This window comes from Polyodon spathula, chromosome 1 (assembly GCF_017654505.1).
Source record: "Polyodon spathula isolate WHYD16114869_AA chromosome 1, ASM1765450v1, whole genome shotgun sequence".
In the NCBI taxonomy this organism is placed as follows: Eukaryota; Metazoa; Chordata; class Actinopteri; order Acipenseriformes; family Polyodontidae; genus Polyodon; species Polyodon spathula.
In genome coordinates, this window is record NC_054534.1 from 67,485,062 (window position 1) to 67,506,544 (window position 21,483).

A 21,483-nucleotide genomic window follows, 5' to 3' on the forward strand; every position below is an offset into this window, starting at 1 on the left:
AAGTTGAAAATAAGTATAAAATGAACAATAATAAGAAGTCCTGACCACTGTATCTTTAGCAAAACTTAGCATTACCTTATTTGGATTCGTCACAGCTTCTAGACAACTTGTCATAGCAGATGCAACCCCCCCCCCCCCCCCCTTCTTTGATTGCTTGAATGGATTCATAAATGGGAATTCTTGATATTTTCACTCCAGTATTAAAACACTGAATTAATATCAAGAATTACTGAATGTTTCTCAGAGGAACAACAATGGAATTTAGAAGTGTAAATACTTACAGTATGGGCACCACTGTATTGAGAGCAAATATAAAATCAACATACCCCAAATACAATATATTGAACTATTTTCTTAAAAGAAAATCTGATATTAAGAATGTAAAATAAATATTTTAAATGTCAGGCTTTAAAAATATACTAAGATGCTTTCAGACTTTGTGCTTGACAGGTAGAACTTTTAATTCTGATACACAATATCAATGGCCAGTCACAGAACTGAACCTTATGACGCAGCTAAGGTCATAACTAGAGAACTAAACAACTCGTTTCCTGTAAATTTACAATGTACTAACCGACAGTTGCTTGAGTCTTAAATGACAGTTTGTTGGTTGGTGCGGTATGTGTTGGTGGCTGGGGGAAATGTGTTTGCAACTATATTGGCTGAGAAATAAACAACTGCATTGTCCTTTTATTTTAATTACAAGCAGTAGCATGCTGATGAAATGTCATTATGATAAACAAATTGTTCTCAGTATCTGCCAATGTACCCCAAAACCCTAAATGAGTAGGGATCAAAAAACAGATCTCAGACAACCGATGAAACATTACAGAACATTCCTTTGCTATAATATGGAAGTATAAAAAAGAAAAAAAACACAAAGGGTGTAATACATTATTTTATTAGCTATCATAGTAATAATCAGCAAAACATGAATTGCTGATTCTTTATATAAAAAATATATTAAAGAACACAATTTAATGCAGTAAAAATATCAAATAACCAAGGGTTCTCATTTTATAGATTAAACCGACAAAACTAGATTTTTATCCCTACAATGTTGTTTGTTTGTTTTTTTTAGGGTTAGCCATTATAAATCTTTTTATTTTTAAAAGAACAAGATTTTTTCATTAACCAGACAACAGAAAAAAAATAAAACCACACCTCTTAGTTATATTATAAATGCTTTATAAAGTGAAACATGAATTTGCATTTCAGCCTCCTGCTGTGATGTAAAATCAGTCTCTCAGTTGAAAGGCTAATGCAGATATACACCCATGCAAATAGGTTCAATAAAGAGACAACTGAATGCTTTGATATATCCACTACACACCTTCATTCCACCAATGAGTACAACAAACACGTGTGATGAAGAAAACGTGTTCTAATTAACTTTTAAATTATAAGCATACACTCTGCCCCTATAATCTAAAGGACAGAAGCCATTGTGAGGCAACAACAGCAGTCGGTTGCAAATAATTAGAGCACAATCATTTTTAATCTACCCATTTTATATTAACATAGGCACAAGGTAATAAGGCTACAGTATAGCCACCGTTCCCCTACTTCTCTCCTCGTTCCCATAAAATCAGCTGTGTATGCCTTTAAATTAAATTTAGAACCCGTGTAGATCTCTAAAAAGGCACAATTGGTTTTAAAATGAAACCAGAGTATGAAGTTGTAACCTGCGAGCCTCATTTGTGACCCTGACCCCCTTCGCTAGCGTCTCTCGTTGGCTGAACACGGAGGAGAATAATGCAATTACCTGAGTCAGTGGAATAGACACGGAAACTCTTATCCCAGAAACCACAGACCAGGATGAATCGGTTGTCAGCGGTGATGACAAAACACTGGGAATGGATCTGAATGCTTTGGTCCAAAAGGTCAGTGATTTGCCTCCTGTGGGTGCCGATGTTGCTGGCTGGAAGAGCACACACACACACAAATGAGCTCGGGAGCCAGGCAGAGTACAATGTTTAAGGTGATCGCTGACATTCACTGGCATGCATCTACTGCATAGAATATTGCAAAAATTCACATATACAGTTCAGCTCATTCAACAGTATTACACATACAGTGCAAAGCAATTTATAAACCAGTGCTGAATTAAAAGTAGTTCCCTTAACGCTAATATTTTAACACTGAAGAAATGCTGCCTAACAATGGAAAAGGGAAGGAAACCTGATTAATGTTGTGCTTCCGAGCTGAATGAAATAAAGTTCCTACCCACGCAGGTGTTACTTTGGTGGTTTGTAAGTTGGTTAGGAATAGGTTAATGTTAGTTTTTGATTACAATGTTTTAGAAATTGTACGGCCAGCACATCTACTTGAATGCAATATACAGCTGGTATAGCTAAACACGACATTGCCCAATTTCTTTTTTTGTTTCTGTATGTGTATATGTAACATGAAAAGAACTATGTAAGCCTGACATCAGCAATAGCATCCATGTAAGTGTTTACCATTATGGATATTATTTCTCCTATAAGATACAATGTCATTTACATGATCAGCTCCAGATTTCATGGGACCATATTTTCTTACACCATACGACTCCTATTTTCTCATTAGTAGACAATTTTATATCCAAATGTGCTAGTAGAAAGTTGTTTCTACAATTTCAGACAATTTAAAAAGGATGTGATAAATCTAAAAGCACCAGAGATACACAAAGTAGGATTACAGGAAATACTGCCTATCATGTTATGAGGCACCGGACAGTATTTGACATATTCCTTAATACTTTCATAAATGAGCAGGTGCAAGAGAACCCTGTGGAATGGAACAGTAGTTAATCTTCAGCTAGCATCTTAATAATAACAACTTGTTAGCCCTGGTGTATCTAGTCATGTAGAATATACAACGTATAAATTAATAATGCTGTGGAATGCAAACAATCCCTCTGATATTTATTAAGGCAAAATTCATGCAATGGTTGAAAGAAGCAGGATTTGAATTAAGACATTTCTGTTTTGTAAAAGCTTTTGCAACCAGCTGTCGTATTAACATTTTCCATAGTTTCATGAAACTATTATTCCTACTCTGTCAGAAAACTATTTCCTCATGTTTGAAAGTGTATAGTTTTATTATTACATAATACATTATGTAATAATAATAAAAACACATATAAAAAAATAACTTTCATACATAGCTCTGAACATTTTAGCCTTTCAAGATTAATGTAAAATGAACTGCTCACGGAAATATTTTGGTTGACAATGTTTTCATGCTTTTAGTGTTGATAGCCTGTTGCATTTTAATTTATTCTGCTTTTACTTTGTAAAGATATAGTACAAAGCCAGGGTGACTCAATAAACCTGTATTTTAAAAATGAAAATAAAATGAAAATCAAGCATGTTAAACCAATATGGGAAAAAAAAAAAAAAAAAAAGAAAAAAAAAAAAAATTTATTCGCTGGAGAATTTTCGCAATTACATATTCATGCTCTTGCCTGAACAGCAGGTCCACAAAAGGGGTTTGTGGGGGGGGGGGGGGATTGATCTCCTTATTGATGAAATTCTGGAAGCACACACTTTATTTTTCACCTTGCACAACTGCTAGAAGTCCTGCTGTTATTATATAAAAAAAAAATATTCCCCAGCAATGGAGCTGCTGCACTATGAGAGCAATTCATCATCAGGCCTCCTCTCTCCAGCTCATCAACAAGTCTGAGTGATGAAAAGATCCAATATTGCCTTGACAGTACTTCATGCACATTCTCAATCACACATTATTACAGCATCCATATTCATTTTCACTGACAAGTGTCTTATCCCTGTTCAAATTAGGCAGCCAACGAGGAGGGGTAGGGGGGGATGATGAAATACTGGCAAAGCTACAGCTCATTGCATTCCAATTTGCATGCAAATGGTTTATGAAGGAAATTCCATTCGGAGAGAGCACAGGTGAAAAACAACAGTAATCTACACTTCAGGGCCACCATACAGAGTGTAATGAATCGCAGAGGAAAAGAGACAAGTGACAGACCTATCAGAGGATCGATTTCCACTGGCAGCTGGTAGGGCTGGTCCTGGACAGAGCCTTGGTGGCCTGGATGAGGGGGAAAAGCAAAACAAAAACAGATGACAAATTAGATTTAAAAAAATGATAGTTTTGAAAAGTCCAGTAGGCATATGCATTTAGACTGTATGCACATTGTGTTTTGTGCTGTTTTTGTTTGGGTGTATAGAAATTTAAGAAATAAGAAATTTCGTGGTTTAAGAGTCAATCATTGAAAATGCACTTGTAAGGGAATTAATTGAGATGGCAGTTCATTGGACACAAGCATTTAATACGATTCGTTAAAACTGCTAAATTATTGAAAATTTTTCAGTTTTAGTGAGTGTTATTAGAAAATCAACAGAGAATGGATTTTCTATTAAAACGGATGAAAGTTTGCAGAGTTTTAATAGATTAGATTCCGACAAGTTATTGGATCACTTATTTTTATTTAACAGCCATTCATTGGTACCTAATAATGTGCAGATTTCAAAATGATGGGAAAAGCATCATTTCGTGTTTAACAATTAACACATTTTACACAGGTTTCTTTCTGTTTTATTTAATACCTGCTGACTAAAACATGCTCAAGTGAATTCCTTACAAAGTCAGTATCTGCATACTGTACTGCTTTCACAAACTAAAAACAGGAGATAGCTTTTAACATCTAAATCAAGCAAACAGTATTGGGCAGAGTGCAAATTTGGTGCAGACTCACCACTGAGCCCGTGCCACTTGTTCACAGCAAACAGTCTGTTGGCGGTGACAGTGATGATGGCGGGTGCAGCCAGCCCAGGCTGCGTGTTTGCGGCCACGTGAGCCACGGGGGAGTTGGACGGAAACTTGAGCACCATGATGACGTCCTGCTGCATTTGTTCAGTGAACATCATTGGGGTCTGCAGGAGGAGATACTGTTGAGTGGCCCACAATGGGGGAATGAAAACCAAAGAAAGGAGGGTGGGAAAGGGAGACGAAAGGAAAGAGAAGCACAGGGAAGAAAGCTCAGGTTAAAACTAGAAAGCCACTGCAAAAGACAAAACCAAGCAAAGAGCAGCAGACAGACCGGGGAGTGCAAATAATTCAGGAGTCTTGTTTAAAGAACGATGCAGGGTTTTAGGGAATGAACTCGGTTCAGGTTCAGTTTACAAACTTGTAATGCAATGAAGTACATTTTATTTTCTCTGAGTTTGAATGGTGGAATGAGAAGTTGCACTGATGCTGTAAAATATTTGTCGACAATAAAAAGGGACTATTATCAATACTTCTCAACTTATTAAAATAACTGATTATATATCCACATTTATCAACACCATTACCAACAGTAATTAAATATTGTTGGTATAGCAAGATGAAGGGGGATCGCGTCACTTTTTTCTTTTCAGATTATTAATAATAATAACTTAACATAGGCAAGTACACAAGAGAGAATTGAACAATTGCTATGTTTTAGTTTCTAAGCTTTTATCTATTCTGTAATTTAGTCATTTTCATGAACTGCAAAAAGGGTAATACAATTTATAGTGGCACAATCCATTCAGTACAAAGTCACCACACATTCATTAGTGCAATAAGAGTGGTGAAACCAACAGAAGTTTGGATCTGAAATTTTCTAAACCCCAGGAATGTAGATTGTAGTAAAAACACACCTAATCAAGAAATTAAAATTGGATCCTGTATTTGCAGCCTCACATCATACACAAACATGAATAAAATTAAAAACGATTAACTCAAAATGCAGTGCTCGATTATAAGTTATCAGCAGAATTCTAAAAATAAATACCGATATGTCCAAGCTACCTAATAGACAAAAAAAAAACCTCATTCCATATTTATCCTTTATATCAAAGTCATATAGAATAATAAAGTAAAATTTTAAGTAGCCCAAAAGTGATTAAAATATACATACAAATAGGGATAACAAATAAATGTATTAATAATGAGAAATATTAACAGGGGATAATCCACTGTAACAACAGTTATGGAGGGAAGAACTGCTGATCTGTACATTACATGCATTAACACCAAATATTAATTGGATGCCACTGTATTGTTGAATTGATGTCATGAGCACAGAGGGATGCTTGGTCGCCCTTTCTTTAGACAGCTGCAATGACAAGACCCCCCCCCTTCTCCTATACCAGCTGTTTCCAGCTGCAGATTTGCAGTGCCATCTGATGCTCATCGTTGCAAGGCTTGTCTGCAGAGCAATCTGATATCCCAGTGGTGTGCTGATTCAGTGTATGAAAAGCTGGCACTATGGGTTTGCCAAAAAGAACTGACTAGTCTTCAATGTCTTTTCCTGCTTAAAGAAATCTTGAACTTTACGCATTCTCCTTTTTATAACGTGCAGCCGCTGATTTTTAATCTCTTAGGCAATGTGCACCTAAGATGTGAATCATAGATCTTCTCATCAGCTGCTCTGCTGGTCTTCTGTGTGAGTGGCTTAAAACCAATCAATATTTTGAGTTAATCCTCCCCAAATACTCATTCAATTAAAGGTGTCAGTAATGCCTCATCTAATGTGGCCTCAATTAAATCCAGCGATCTGATGCTGCGAAAGCACCAGGGAACTGGCCAACAGCAGCACACTCAGACAAAATAGTCAACGTGCATGTGGCAGCTAATTGCTACACCTGGTGTAAATTACTGCTTATGCAGTCTACACAGCAGGATAAGACATTCCCATCTTGAGAAGAATGAAACAAACAAAAACTGTTTGAGCTTGTTAGGCGTGTCAAGGCTAATTTGCATTTGTAAAATGAATTTGGACAAAGGACAAATGAACAGCAGAAACAATGTAGATGAAAAGCTTTAAAACTGCTCAGAATGCTTATTCCTATTATTTATATTTAATTCTGAAAAAAAAAGAATAGGGACTACACTATTATACACACTTATATTTTTGCTTGATATGAAGTAGTGACATATCAGACTCGGAACAGGGACATTTGGTTATTACTTATTTTATACTTTTATGGTCTGTGAAATCTATTAATATACATAATGCAAACTTAAAGTCACCACATTGACAGAGATCAGCCTAGCACACAATATTTAATATTACTAGTTTTTAGGAAGCTACTATTATGGTTAACTCATACCTGTTTCTTGTGAACTATGATACTGTGTAATGTCTTTACATTAAATTACATACTGGATGCTACATGTTAACATGGTCTCCTGCGTATATGTGGGGAACACATTAAAATTAATACATACAAACTACACCCAGCATTGATAATCCTCAGTAGTCCCATTAAAATGTATATAGACAGAGGGTAATCAATATGAAACAGTGAATTATCATTTTTATTCCAAGAGTGGAGAAGACTAGATAACTTACAAGCCCCGAAGGTGTGATCAGTAATTAAAAACGTAATTTACATCTTTATATTGGCTGATCTGGGGTACTAATACTACACAAGTGAATTTTACTGCTCAGTGTTATTTCTGTTAAGTTTGGTTGTATCTTTGTGTTAAACCTATGATGTTTAGCAGAAAATATACTGTAATACAGGTATGCATGTATTCCATTGAATGTATAATGTATGCACTTCACCCACTGTCCAAAATATATATGTTTTCCTGTGGTTTGCAAGATTAAATGTATAACTGTCTGATAACATGGTAATTACAAAAAAATGATTTTTTACTAAACTATATATGTTTTTGTTTTCTACTTTATTTCAGCAAGTTAAAAATGCTTTAATTCACTGACTTAATCCAGTGGTAGATTTTTAAGAATGGTCTAAATATGCACCCACTGTTCAATGCATACATTATTGAACACCTCTGAAAGGTTACAAGTGACCTTCACAATTAGTGTTAATGCCAGCAGCAGGCTTTGCTACATGGGTGCCAGGGGTAACCCTGGGCAGAAATTGCACACCACCTTTCTTCGTTAAATAGCCCATCTGCTTTTGGTTTGTGTTGCTGTTTAAAGTGTATGGAAGTCAGGCAGACCTGTCAAATGCTACAGTCACACCTGCCAGAGTCGGATGGAAACAAAAACTAAATACAAGGCACCTTTAACCACTTGAATGTCAAAATTGTAAGTGGCTGTCTGGTTCAGGGTATGTGATTCCCACACCACTCTAGCGTAATGTTTCAATTAAAGTGCTTTCACTAATATCGATATTAGTTTAAGACGCTTTTTAAAAAACAGGACGGCAGAATTGCAGCATGATTTGTATAGTTACCTGTCTTAAAACATTATCTTTTGTGCTTTTTACTCTGTTGGAATAGTCAGTTTAACTTAAGCTGTAGTGCAAATCGCCCTTTTGTAATGGAAGAATATAGATCTGTGCCAAGAACATACTCTGATCCGCATCTAAAAACCTACAGGACATTTAGATGGTTAAAAAAGTCACTTAAATATATTATTTGTGAGTGCATGTGTACAGTGTTATATTTTTTGGTATGTATCAAGCTAGAAATATATAAATCTACAGTGTTGATTAATGCATGGCTATGTTTCATTTAATAGGTTTCGTGACAGTCAACACTTAAGCAAATGTTTTACATTGGCAACAGAAATCAGAGAGAAAGGTTATTTGTTTGGCATGGGACAGAGTTTTGTTTTTACTTGTCATACTGGTTCATCAGTTCTTCAGCCTCAAGACTATAGCTGCCTCTTTCCGCCGGTGCGTGCCTGTGTTGTGAGTAATGACGGTTTGGGGGAAATCAGCCCGTCAGCAGTGCAAGGGCAGCGCACTAATAGGGGCCTGGCCAGTCTACATCCCTGCCTCCCTTTTAATGCTTGCAGTAATCTCAGTTTGAAAGCAAACACCTTTCCCTGATTCATTCCTTTGGCAAATCAAATATCAGGTGTTCATTTGGGACTTTATCAGGCATTTCCAAACTGTAATCCAAACCCGAACTCTTAAATGATAAAATGGGGAGAGGAGGGTAAAAGAAAAGTTCAAGGTTGCTGTAGAAAAACATACAATTTGAAGAGAAACAGTGCCCAGTCATCAAACATAATATGGGTCAAACTTAACATTTAACAAGGTAGCCCTAGAATTTATTGTCCTCTGGGATATTGGCCTTGTTCCAGTACAGCTCATTTCGGATTAGTTTGCGAAATGGCATAACCTAAAAAGCATCAGCAAAGCCGCAAAAATACATATACATTTAGGGACTAAATGCCCGTCTTTGTAAGCAGACTCACCACCTGCATGGCAGAACTCCTCGGAGGATGTGGCTCTATTAGCAGTTGACAAGGGGTTTGTCCAAAACTTCGGATCTGAGCTTCAACAGCCTGGAAATAAACAAGGAAAGATTGCATGTTAGGAGGTGCTAATTACAAGCCATAGACCCATAACTGTCACATGAAAATGTCGTTCTGCACTTTCTGGATTGTATCAGGTTTTAAAAAATGAAGCCTTTGTGTTTGAGTGCAGTTCTGTGTGGATGTGTGTGTGTGTGTGTGCGCACTCTCTCAGCTCTATGGCTAAGAAAAGTGCTTGGCTCTGGAGTGGAGCATGAGGTCATCTCGGAGGACTGTAAATGCTATTTCCATGAGAAACACTGTAAAATCCCCCTATTCCAACTGTGTGATGCTAAACAGACACAAGCTGTTTCAATCGCGAACCCTACTTTTTGGCTTTGTTTCCAACTCCTCACGAGCAGCCCTTCCTGCGTTTGTCACAGATCCCAGGAATAAAAGCTAATCTTTAACAGGTATATTCAAGTCTTCCATATTTCTCCCTGCCAGTGACTAGGCCTCATTTCACCTTGATATTCGAGCATCGGAAACAGCACTTTACCAATTTCTGCAACCTAACTTTGATCACGGCTTCTAACATCTGCTCAGAACGGGGGACTGGACTGTAATTCCTCTATGCTGTTTTTTTGGTAAGAATTCAGATACCATATTAGTAAATCGATTACTAACAGATGACATTTTTTCTGTTTGTTTTTGGTCTGCAAAATATACAGCAGTATACCAACGTAGATCTACCGTAACTTAACATTGTCTAAGACCTTAATTATATATATATATATATATATATATATATATATATATATATATATATATATATATATATATATATATATATATATAGAACAAAAAAATACTTGTGTATAACTAACAGGACAGCCTCATTGTTCATGTAATCTACCAACCTTTTATTTTCATAATACTATACGAAACAGCGGTTTATCCCAGAAGAGAAATGCACGTTCACTACATTTGCCAACGGGAACAAAAAGGATAATGCTCATTTACAATGAAACTGCTCGTTTTACCCAGCACCACAGAGCTTTCCTGGAAGTTTGCTCTGTAAAATGTAAAGAGCATGCCAGGTTATTTTTAAAACATATTATTATATGTACAATTACATCAGGAAGTGCCAAAGAGCTCATTTCATACTGCATGAAAACCAAAATAAAAACACAGAAAACAAGAAAGGCCTTTACAAGCTGATAGGTATCTTTCTTTTCTTTCCCAGCAGTGAATTGCATTGATCCAGTTAAAACCTCTTTCCTGACAGGCAACCCATGTTTAAACTGCCTGGAATCCCCACAGTCCCCAGCTCTGAATCAGTCTCTCATCCTCTGTTATCCTATGATGAATTAGGCACAAGTGAAAGGGTACAGACTGACAGCGCTGCTGGTGAATGAAGCCCTGTTTTAATGAGTGAATCAGGTACAGTACCACAGGCGCAGCCACACTGCACCCAGATACAGTACAAGTGGGTTTAGATCCTGGGCAAAAGATGTAAAGCACCAGCCAAACATTTCGTACAAGACCATTCTAAAAAGTTTGTTATTTTAGCAATGATTGTGTGTTGCTAGTGGGGAGGTTTCACGTAAAGGTGTCATGGATTATACTTGTTTTAGGAGGTTGCTCAATTGCAAAACACAAGTTAAACTATTTTAAATAAGGCACTTAGAAAGCCTGATAATACAAACATGCTAAAGGGGTTATATTCTTGAACGTCAAATGTATGGGTAAATGTACTCAATTAAATTTAACTTAAAAGGCTACAATTAGTAAATGCAGTAAATATAAATATACCTAAGTAGGTAGTTAGTTAATCCCATATAACTGAAAAAACACAGGTTCATTTATTCTAAACCTTTACCAGTACTCCTTTTACCAACCTCGGGAAATCACGCTCCAAGAGAGCAATGGTGAAAGATGGGGTACTAGTGATAGTGTCCTGCTGTGTATGAACCAGAGAGTAACATACAGCTCACATGGGGGTAAGAAAATCCTGCTTAAGAATTACATTCCTTGCCTAATAATATGCGTCACGCTTTTTATTAACTGGTCAATAATTCAAATTAATTATGATTATTATAAAGCATTTGCAATTAATGCCAACGGAGAAACACAGGAAAACTACATGTTCTTACCACAATAATTCATCTCTACGGTTTAATTTTTTTACACCTCTCCGACTTTAAACAGAACAAAAACAACATTTTCAAAAACAGTATTAAATGCAGATTATACAGTAAGTAGAAAAACACTAGGGTACACTCCACAGAGCTAAACTGTTTCAGTGTACAAAATGAACTTTAAATCACAACATATACAGTCAATGGGGAATGACTTATTACTGAAAAATACAACCATTAACAAATAAAACTATAAATCGAGTACAGATTAATATTTTAATTGGAAATGTTTCCTGCACTGTCAGTGGTAAAGCGTTTACTGTTGGTCTGACAGAACAAAATGTGACCTGCTCGTCCCTCCCTCTCCATACAACCTTCTGGTCAAAAATGCATTACACCAAGGGCCCTGTGTGACATCCACCCCCCTTCCAGCCCATACATGTCCAAAATTAGCCAACAAAGACAGGCCCCTGGTGACTACCATGATGCGGCTAGCTGGTATCGGCTTAATTCCACCTCTTCAGCAGGGATTCAGTTCAGACTAATTCGGGGTGTTTCCCATCTGGTGGCACGTATGAACAACACAGAAAAATATGTCCATGCAAGAGTCTTTTACGAGAGTGGGATTTGAATTGTGGTCCCTCTAGACCTGTATTGATTGCTATTGTTCACCGAATCAGTATAATGCATGCCTGTTTTTAGGAACACTTGTCTCTCTCTCCACATCTCTCTCAGCAGTCAAACTATTAAAACCTCATCTATCTCCACTTTGTATATGCAAGGCCTATCTGCACACACACACACACACACACACACACACACACACATATATATGGTGAAAAAAGCAAACTTGCTTGCTTTAAAAAATAAAATTAATTACTTAATAAAATACAGAATGCAACAAAACTTAAATAAACAATAGGTCATTCTACTAATTCTAGTTACCCTTGTTTTTCTCACTTATTAATTTATTTTTTAACACAAGGTACATTAAACTGTAAATAGCCACAATGGTTTGTTTCAGATCGTCTAAGACTAGGAAAAATGAAGGTCTAATCTAGCACTAAAGGATACAGTTTTTGGCATAGTTTTTTATTTATTATTTTTTTATTTTAAACGTATACATGTTATTTTTATGTACAGTATCTGTCATCCCATCCTTGCTATTGGTTGCAAACCTGACAAAGCAACAATGACCAAAGAAAAATAAAAGGCAGCATGTTTTGAGGGTGGACAAATATTCCTTGGTTAGACAGTAACTATTAATAGAACTCTTATTAAACCTTTTTTCATGTGGTTTCCCTTTCCCTATAACTACCTAATCTAGAGTGAGACATTCCAAACCCACAGACTAGCCTAGCAAGGCAGTGCAGTCTCTGGGGCAGCTCCACTACTGTAGCTGCTGGACCACTGCAGCATAATCTCAGCTCTGCCAAAATAAAATAAAAAAGCCTGTCAGAGCAGACAGAACCAACTGAAACAACCGTAACTCAGTAACCTACACCGAAGAACTGGCGTCTTTTTTATTTTTTGGTAAAACTTGTGATTTTTCAGGACATACCAACATAAATATATGCATAAAAAGAAAGAATGGGAATGGGTTTAATTGACCATCACCTGAAAAAAACAAAACAAAACAAAAAAACAGACTGCTACTTTTTTCTTTACATGTAAAATGGCCCAGTTTTGATCCAATCTGAAATACTATATACACATTTCACTTTCTAACATTAAAACTGATGATTTTCAGAACAATACTGGATTCACACCATAGGAAAGAAGTTTCATACAACTTAAGTGTACTGAAAAGCTTTCAAAGTGCAAATAACACTGTTCTAGGAGAAACATTAAAAAAGGAAGAATTAAAAAAAAAACACTTGAGCACACATCTGCTGTAGGTCAACACTTATTTTCGGCTCCTGTTCCAAACAACTACTTTAGGAATGGCCAGTCTGTGAAATAAGACAGGCCTTGGTGATGAATCTGCATGCCAGTCTCTGGAGTGCGGTTTCATGTGGATTACCTGGATGAATTCATAAATCTGAACATGCCCTCTCATCTCAAGGTACTCCAGTCAAAGAGCGTGAAGGGCAGAGGGAATACAAATGTCTACAAAGTAATAAGGACCTCCACAATTCTACGCACAGTCGATTCCAAATGGAAAACAAAATTGCCTGCACAAGACTGCTTTATTTCATAATGCACTATGATGCAAATTATGTCCACTTTAAACAGTAGGAATCAGATTTTCCCTTTAATTCGGATTCAACTTTACCTTAGCACAAGCCAAATCTGTATAACTCTACAGCTGCAGTAAAAAAAAAAAAAATTTTTTAAAAAGTCTGAAACATAAAAATGATGAAGTCAAATTGAATGATTCAACCCACAGCAATTCTTAATATATATTCAGGTTCTCAGTTATGCCACAGTTGTGATGTTTATATATTCTACAAATGTCTGCTTGAATACCTAAAATACTTAACACCTCTGATTTACTGTTCAGTGACATTGTTTAAGGAAGAAATAACTACCGCACTTGCTTCTATCCAACAGAAACAGATTTGGTTTGCTGCACACCTAAAGACCGTCACTGGTGAACCGCTAGTTGCAAACAAAACTTTTATTTTGGTGTACTGTCACATTCCCTAATGGTGCTGTGTTTAGCAAAGTTAACAAAACATCAAATTCAACAGCAACTCTTTTCGAAACAATACAGCACATTTGAACACTGAAGGAGAGCTTGAAAGCACAGATACAGGAAAGCACTTCATATAAATCAGAAGGGCTGGACCATTCAGTCAAGGAAAATTCAGTCCATTACTGTGAATAAGGACTTATGAATCCCGTGACTGGATGCTACTCCTTCGGACGAGACGTAAAAAGCAAGGTCCTAATGTAAGTGACTTTGTAGCAGCAGCTGTTAAGGATGCATAGTTCACCCCCAGTCTAAGTCGCTTTGGATGAAAGCGCCTGCTAAATGACCAATTAATAATAATAATGACTTACCTCTCTTAGCACTGGATCGGCAATGGAGCTGAGGTTAACAGCTCCTTCGTATGTTAGGTAGTAAAAGACATTGAGTGCACGGACAGCCTCTGGACCTTGCTGCTTGTATCCGAAAATCAGATCTATCCACTGGTGTAGCTGGCAGGAGACAAACTCGCTCTCAAGCGCCTGTTAAACAGAAACAAAGCAAAAAAATAAAAGATAAAGCTTCAGTCATTCATTTTAGCACACAGATTTACAGGATTTTGGGCACACACAAATAAACAATAATCTATTGCTAAAATGGCTTTCATTAGTGGCTACAAGATGTTAGTTTTGTTTTTATTTACAGGTACATTAAGTTATAATAATTCTCAACCTGAAAACTCATTGATGATAAAACAGCTCAAAATTGAGGAGGTGGCCTCTTATGATTGGTAAAGGTTCTTTTATATTAGAAGTATTTATTTATTAATGCAAGGAATTTATTTTTAATGCCAAAGCATTTTGGTAAAAAGGCACTTTTCTTGTCACTAACGGGCAAGAGGGAAAACATTTATGCTTGCACATAAAAACAGCAATTGTCTTAATTTGCACAGGGCTGCCTGAACAAAGGCCCTAAATATGCTCAAATCAGAATGAGAGGCTTGATTGTCGTTGCGGGTTTTGTGACATTAATGCATGACAAACATTAAACTGTACACTTAAATGGCAATTTATATAATTTGAATGTTTACTGCAGGAGCAGCTCATCGCTCATTTAAATGTGACTTTCTGACAGCTAATTTCAGTTAATTCTCTCGATTCACTTAATTAGAACTTTCAATCAAGAAAAGCCAAGATCCGGTAAATGTCTCCTGTCTACGATGACATTTTCTTGTTGTTAAGATGCAGCTCATAAATTGTAAAATTCATTTTCATAAAGAATTTACACAATGCTAAAAAAATGCCACTAAAAACCAACCATATTGTATGAGACTCCTAAGGCTCATTTTCTTTTTATTTATATATGAGAGGAAATCATAATTGTGCTACTCATCCACAGGAAAACTACCCAAATGTAACTGGAAGACATCTCATTAAACATAGAAACTTTTCAAAATTAATATTAGAGAACGCTTAGCTTTTAGTTAACTGTCTATTAATCAAATTCATATACAAAATGGCTTTAACTGAATTCAGTTTAAGTTAAATTATGGCTTCTGATTTTCTGTGTTTTCCCCCTCGACTTTTCTACTCTATTCACTTTATCTGTAAACCATTCGCGTATCAATGTTTTAACAGTAAAACTGATTTAATTTATGTTTTTTTTTTCTACAAAATAACTAAATTTGCTTGAAAATCTTACTTTTTCATTTCAAAACAGAAGTGATTCCTCTTTATCAATGTAAATACAGGTCATGCAGAATGATTGCAATAAAGTTTGTCCAGCATAAAACACTTTATTTTTAATTGCAGCTTTAATAAAGATTAGTCGCTTATTAACATGCTGCTTGTAAATGAAACATTAAGGCTTGGGCAATTTAAAAGCCAATTTAGTGGTTTCACAGAAGAAAAAAAAAGATGAAATCAATTTTACTATTAACATGTTTCTCCCTTGTGATTGAGATACACAAATGGCTTAACAGGTATCCATTTAATTCTTAAAAGGAGAGTAGAAAAGTTGCGGCAAAACAACGAAAATCAGAAACCGTAATTATAATTTTGTAACTAAAGATCATACAAATTAACTTGGCTCCAAGAGTTTTACTTTACATTTCAGGAAATCCTGTAGTTAAAAATAATAAAGAAAGAGACTTCAATAACAAATCACACAAAATCTAAACCAGTTGTTAAAGGATAATCTATGAAGTTGAGAATCCCTTTGGGTATTTTGTAGGATTGTTAAGACTTATGTAAAATGCACTGTATGTATTTTTTCAAGAGTTTCATTTTACAATAGTGCATGTGAAGTACTTGTTTCTGCCACCTTCCACTAGTCTATAAATACAACATGTTTTTCTAAAAAGCAGTTTTCTGATAAAATGTGCTCCACATTTGGTAAACCTGATAAGACCAATCACAATATTTATAAAATAATTGAAATACCCTCAAAGCAGGGAAGGTACATGATAACAATCAATACATGATTACATGCTTCTAGTCCCTGAAGACTGATCTTATCAAGCATTTGAAAGCAGTGGGCAATTTGTTTCTAGTTACCAATAGGGGAATTAGATAGCTTAACAAAAAACAACATTAATGAATAGAAAAACTATATCATTGTAAGAAAAAAAAGTCTAATTTTAATATGCAAACCAACAATTGACCTCATGTTTCATTATTAAAACATATAGCTATATAATTACATGTCAAATGCATAATGTACATTTATAGTCCTGGCTTGTTCTTAAAATTAATAGACCTAAACTCCTTACTCACAACAAGCATAACAAATGGATAGCTAGCCTATAAATCTTGACAATTAGTGTTTGGGGCCCACTGGCTTGGCATACTGTCTGGATCAGAAATACTTTGCCATACAGTACCGCTTGTATATGGTATACCCAAATAAGCAATGTGTTTAGTACTATAAAAATAGAATCTCCCAGTCTTTGGGTTGAGCAATTAGGTTACAACAGTTCTGTTGTATGCAGCCTAAACGAACAGGTCTATTTATATGGCTGGAAATGGAGAAAACAATTACAGCAGGTAAAAAGAAAGTATAACACAACACCAATATTGTGTGAGGCATGGTAACAAATACATCAATAATAAGCAGCAGAAGGAGATGGCACACGTCAGTAGCTAATGAGAATCTGTCACTGTGGTTATTCTCTACTTACTGTAGTAAAAGTGATTGTGCAAGGGGAAAAAAAGCTGATTATGAACCATTATTACTATTGGGAAAGACAAGCATGTAAAATATAAGCATCGCTGAGGCACCTTATATTTTATGCAAGGTTTAATTTGTTTACTAAATGGAATATGGATACATTGTATTTTGAATCTCAAATACTTTTGAATGTGACCAGTTATTGTAAAAACATTAAAAACTTTGCTTTATTATGCTTCCATTTAAAAACTACAAATGCTATTTTAGTCTTACATTATAGTACAGAAATAAAACATATATATTTTTTAAATTACAAAAACCTTGTTTCTAGAAGATTTAGGCACAAAGGGCCTTGTGCACTGAAAAAGGCATGGCTTATTTATACACCAATTAGCAGGCTTTCTGTGATACTTATATTTTCTATAGGGAATCATTACAATATGTCATGAAAAACCAGAGCATGTTAAGAACCGACATTTCTGTATGACTCTTAAGGAGAAGTGTTTCCAAGCTAGATACAGGTATAAAGATGTATTCTACCAGTGTAAAATATTTACACCTACATTTTTTTTCAATTATGTAGTACTATTTTATTCACCTTGCTTTACTCTTCCATTCCACCGTATTTGCATAAGCAAGATTCTATATATTTGGTAGCTATGCTTTTCAAACCTTGACATATGACCATTGTAATTTACAGTGACGATGGCTGGTTGTTACTGCCTAATTAAAACTGGTTTTATGTTTTCCTCTTAAAAAGATGATATATCCTTTCTGCATTTTTTAATTCTTACATTTATTTCACATTGTGCTTTGTTCCAATCAAAACATGCTTTGGATTAAACAAATCTGACGCAATGCCAGGATCGTGTTTCCCTTCTAAGGCTTGAGGAATCAGGAGGTAAAGGTTTCCCCTGTTAGCGTGCTAGAACAGCCATACGGCAGAAATGTATTCACATTTTAAGACGACTGATAAATTGTTTGTGTGCCTGTATTACAGCCAGTTTCTGCAATAGCTGCCAGATTTCCTGTCTTGTAGCACAATACCTTAACCCTCTCAGAGGTTCCTTGCAATCAGGGAGATCTAACTCTGCGCCACGCTTACCTGTACAAATGTCTTTCTTGAACTTTTTTTTAAAAATTTGAAACTATTGTCTGGTTGTTCATCTTTGCTGTAATAATTTATTCAAACAAACAGGCCATATTTACAAAGCTTTTCCAAAGTTGAACTCTCTTTTTTATTTTTTATTGCATAACTTAAAAAAAAAAAAAAAAAAAAAAATGCACTGAATTAAAAAAAAGAACAAGCAAAGTAGCCCTATTCTGTAGTGCAAGTCTGAGTGCTGAAAAACTTTGGAATCTACCTACCACTCATTCAAATCGCATGGCATACTGCTAACAGATTAAGAAAGTTTGGTTTAAGAAATGTGATTACTTAAATTCAGATATTCAGGTTTAAACATGCTTTCTTTTCTGTACATTCACTACACTGTACTTGAAACAAAAGCAGAATATTCCATGAACACACATGGAGTCCTGGTTTATTTCAACTGTACTGAGAAAACACATACCAATTGCAAATTAAACCCTGTACGGACTTCTCTGAATATGTTTAATAATTTGTTCCCGAATACTGTAATAGGTATTATATTTCTATTATAACCAATCTAATATAAAACAGAAAATCTAAAACCAAAAAATGAATGTACCACAATCATAAAATCACTCTGCTCAGTCTCGTGTACCAGTATATCTAAATGTCTGTAGTGGCTGTCTGGGAGAGAGATATGTGGGTGCAATATGCATACTCTGCAACACTTCATTCATGTAAATACATGAATGCTCATTGACACACACACACACACACACACACACACACACACACACACACACACACACACATAGAGATGGCACACACACACACCACAATGTTCTGATTTGTTTGTAGTAACTGAGATGCAATCAGCCTCAGGAAACTCTGCAGATCACTGCACCCCTAGTCATATTTCAAACTCTAACATGCGTTTTTTTTTTCCCTTGCAATCTTGATTTTGCTTCAAGTACCTGATTAAAGGGCTTGTTAACTCGCCTTACAAAATAGACAGATTGCCATATCAAAGTGTGTTGAATTAATATTGAACAGGACCTGGGTCTGAGATTTAAATGTGGAACTGAATAAAAAAAACATGGAGAACACATAATGGCAAAAGGTGTAATCAGAAAAAATAATAAAAAACTGAAAACTAAATTAGTAAAAAATATTATTTTTATTGTAAACTCCTATTTTAGCAGTCTTTTTCCTCCTACAGAAAAACTAAATTGTTCTTGTACAAGCTTAATTTTTTTGCTATACACAAGTCAGTTACAAATATATATATATATAGATATATATATTATATATATCCCACATATAATATTATATATATATATATGTATATGTATCTATATATATAATATATATATATATATATATATATACACACACACACACACAAATAACGGTGCCAAATTAGAAAAAGCTTTTTTGTGACAAGTACACTAGCTCACCAATCTTTTTAGTTTTAATTATCAAAACGATATTTTTTTGTTTACACAGACAAAAGAAAAAACACACACACATATATATATTCTATATATATAGGTATATATATATATATATATATATATATATATATATATATATATTAAATATACTGGCACAAATGTTCTTGGCTTTAAATTGCCACATAAGATTTAACAGAGTAGATACTTTTCAGAATTTACGTACTAGAGCAAGAACCTGCTGACTCATAATCACAACCCATCACCAAGGGTGCATTTATTTTAGTAAAATATTCACTTGACTTGGTAATTGCAGGGTATCTAGTTAAGCTTCAAGGTTTATTGAAGAAAGCTTTCTGCCAATATTACTTACTGAACATCATATTAAAAGAAAGCAAGCACTACCCCCCCCAACGGGGATGCATATCCCCGGTGACTGAAAAGTATTGGAAGTGTACTTACATGTGGGACACACTAACATTTAAATATATCTACATACCATTATTGAATTATTGTGTAACTGAAGGTATATAAAGGGAATTGTGTATTTCACACTGACATTTTTACAGTGGAGAATCTCACAGTGAACTACTTTTTCAATGATGACAGCCCTAATTTTGCATTTACAGACATGGTGAGAGATTCGTGAATGTAAAAATATTTTATTATTCTGAAGTTTTTGTCTTCAAAGAGAGATGCACGGCATAAAAAAATGTCATGGCATAAAAATGACTTAATTACGAGAGCGAGAGAGAGAGAGAGAGAGGACTGCTTGAACAAGGAATGGATAGGCCTCACTAATGAGCCCTGACTACCCTACAGTGGTTTAAAAAACATCTGACAGGTTCAAATGATGCCACCGCATGACAGAATTTGGCCAGCTATAGGAGGATGGTGATTAGAATAAATGAGTAGAGTAATTAACTCAGATTCTAAACCACTTAACTCGAAAGAGAGGCCACAGGCTGTTTAGCTGACGATCTGCCACGAACAATCAGGACAAAGAAACTGGCCATGCTCTTATGTTTGGTTGTTAGAGGAACCCCACCTCTCTTAACAGGTATTCACTGGAACTAATGAAAAGCAGCTTTATTTTATGTGAAGATCTCCCCGTTTGTCTTGAAAGGAACGAAGGAAAGCTTCAGAGCTGCACTGGTTCACTGCCTTTTCTGTTGGTGGTGCTCACAAAAGCGGCTTGCACAACTGCTGCTACAGCAGCAGCTATTTATAAACAAAACACACCTGATAGCCCAGCAGTGTGCTAGGCAGAACCACAGACTGATTGGGACCACGTTAAGACTGCAGCGAAGCAGAAGCAGACTTGCTTCTCCCGGCAGGTGTCGCTGCGAAGCACCAGTGCATGAGAGCGGAGGGGCCCAACAGTAACTAAAAAGACAACAAGAGGAGAACTTGCATGCAGTACCGGGGAAGTTTCGTATAGAAAACCAATGGCAACATTCTTGTTTTAGTTTTTTTTTGAGGAATGGGGGCGATAGTGTTTATTTATTCATCAATTTCTATCAGTTTGAAGCAGACAACAAAACAACAAACCTATTTGACATGCTTAATATGGAAAATCTACCAAACAAAAACAGACTTTGCTTTTTATTTTTTATGTGTATTCTTTATAAAAACCAAAATGCATCCTTAATTTTAACACTCCATTACTTTACCAAAGAAAATGTATATTTACAGTGGCCAAATGGAAATTTAGAAGCCCATGACAAACACGCATCTCAGATCAGTAAATTGTCTATGACTGGTTTCAATTAATTTCCAGTCAGTTTCACTTT

At 35.5% G+C, this 21,483-nt stretch overlaps 1 protein-coding gene across 4 annotated transcripts in view; it reads right to left on the reverse strand.

The window, feature by feature from the left end:
- Nucleotides 1-21,483, reverse strand: part of lrba (LPS responsive beige-like anchor protein) — a 283,887-nt gene that overhangs the window by 17,760 nt on the left and 244,644 nt on the right. For 3 of the 4 annotated variants that reach the window (XM_041260260.1, XM_041260252.1, XM_041260278.1), the window contains 5 exons: nucleotides 14,356-14,523; nucleotides 9,170-9,259; nucleotides 4,718-4,910; nucleotides 3,988-4,050; nucleotides 1,766-1,921 (listed from right to left, as the gene is read on the reverse strand). In XM_041260260.1, coding sequence (XP_041116194.1) covers nucleotides 1,766-1,921; nucleotides 3,988-4,050; nucleotides 4,718-4,910; nucleotides 9,170-9,259; nucleotides 14,356-14,523 — 670 coding nt within the window. The remainder of the gene's footprint in view (nucleotides 1-1,765; nucleotides 1,922-3,987; nucleotides 4,051-4,717; nucleotides 4,911-9,169; nucleotides 9,260-14,355; nucleotides 14,524-21,483) is intronic. The other variant, XM_041260269.1, reaches the window with a different exon arrangement.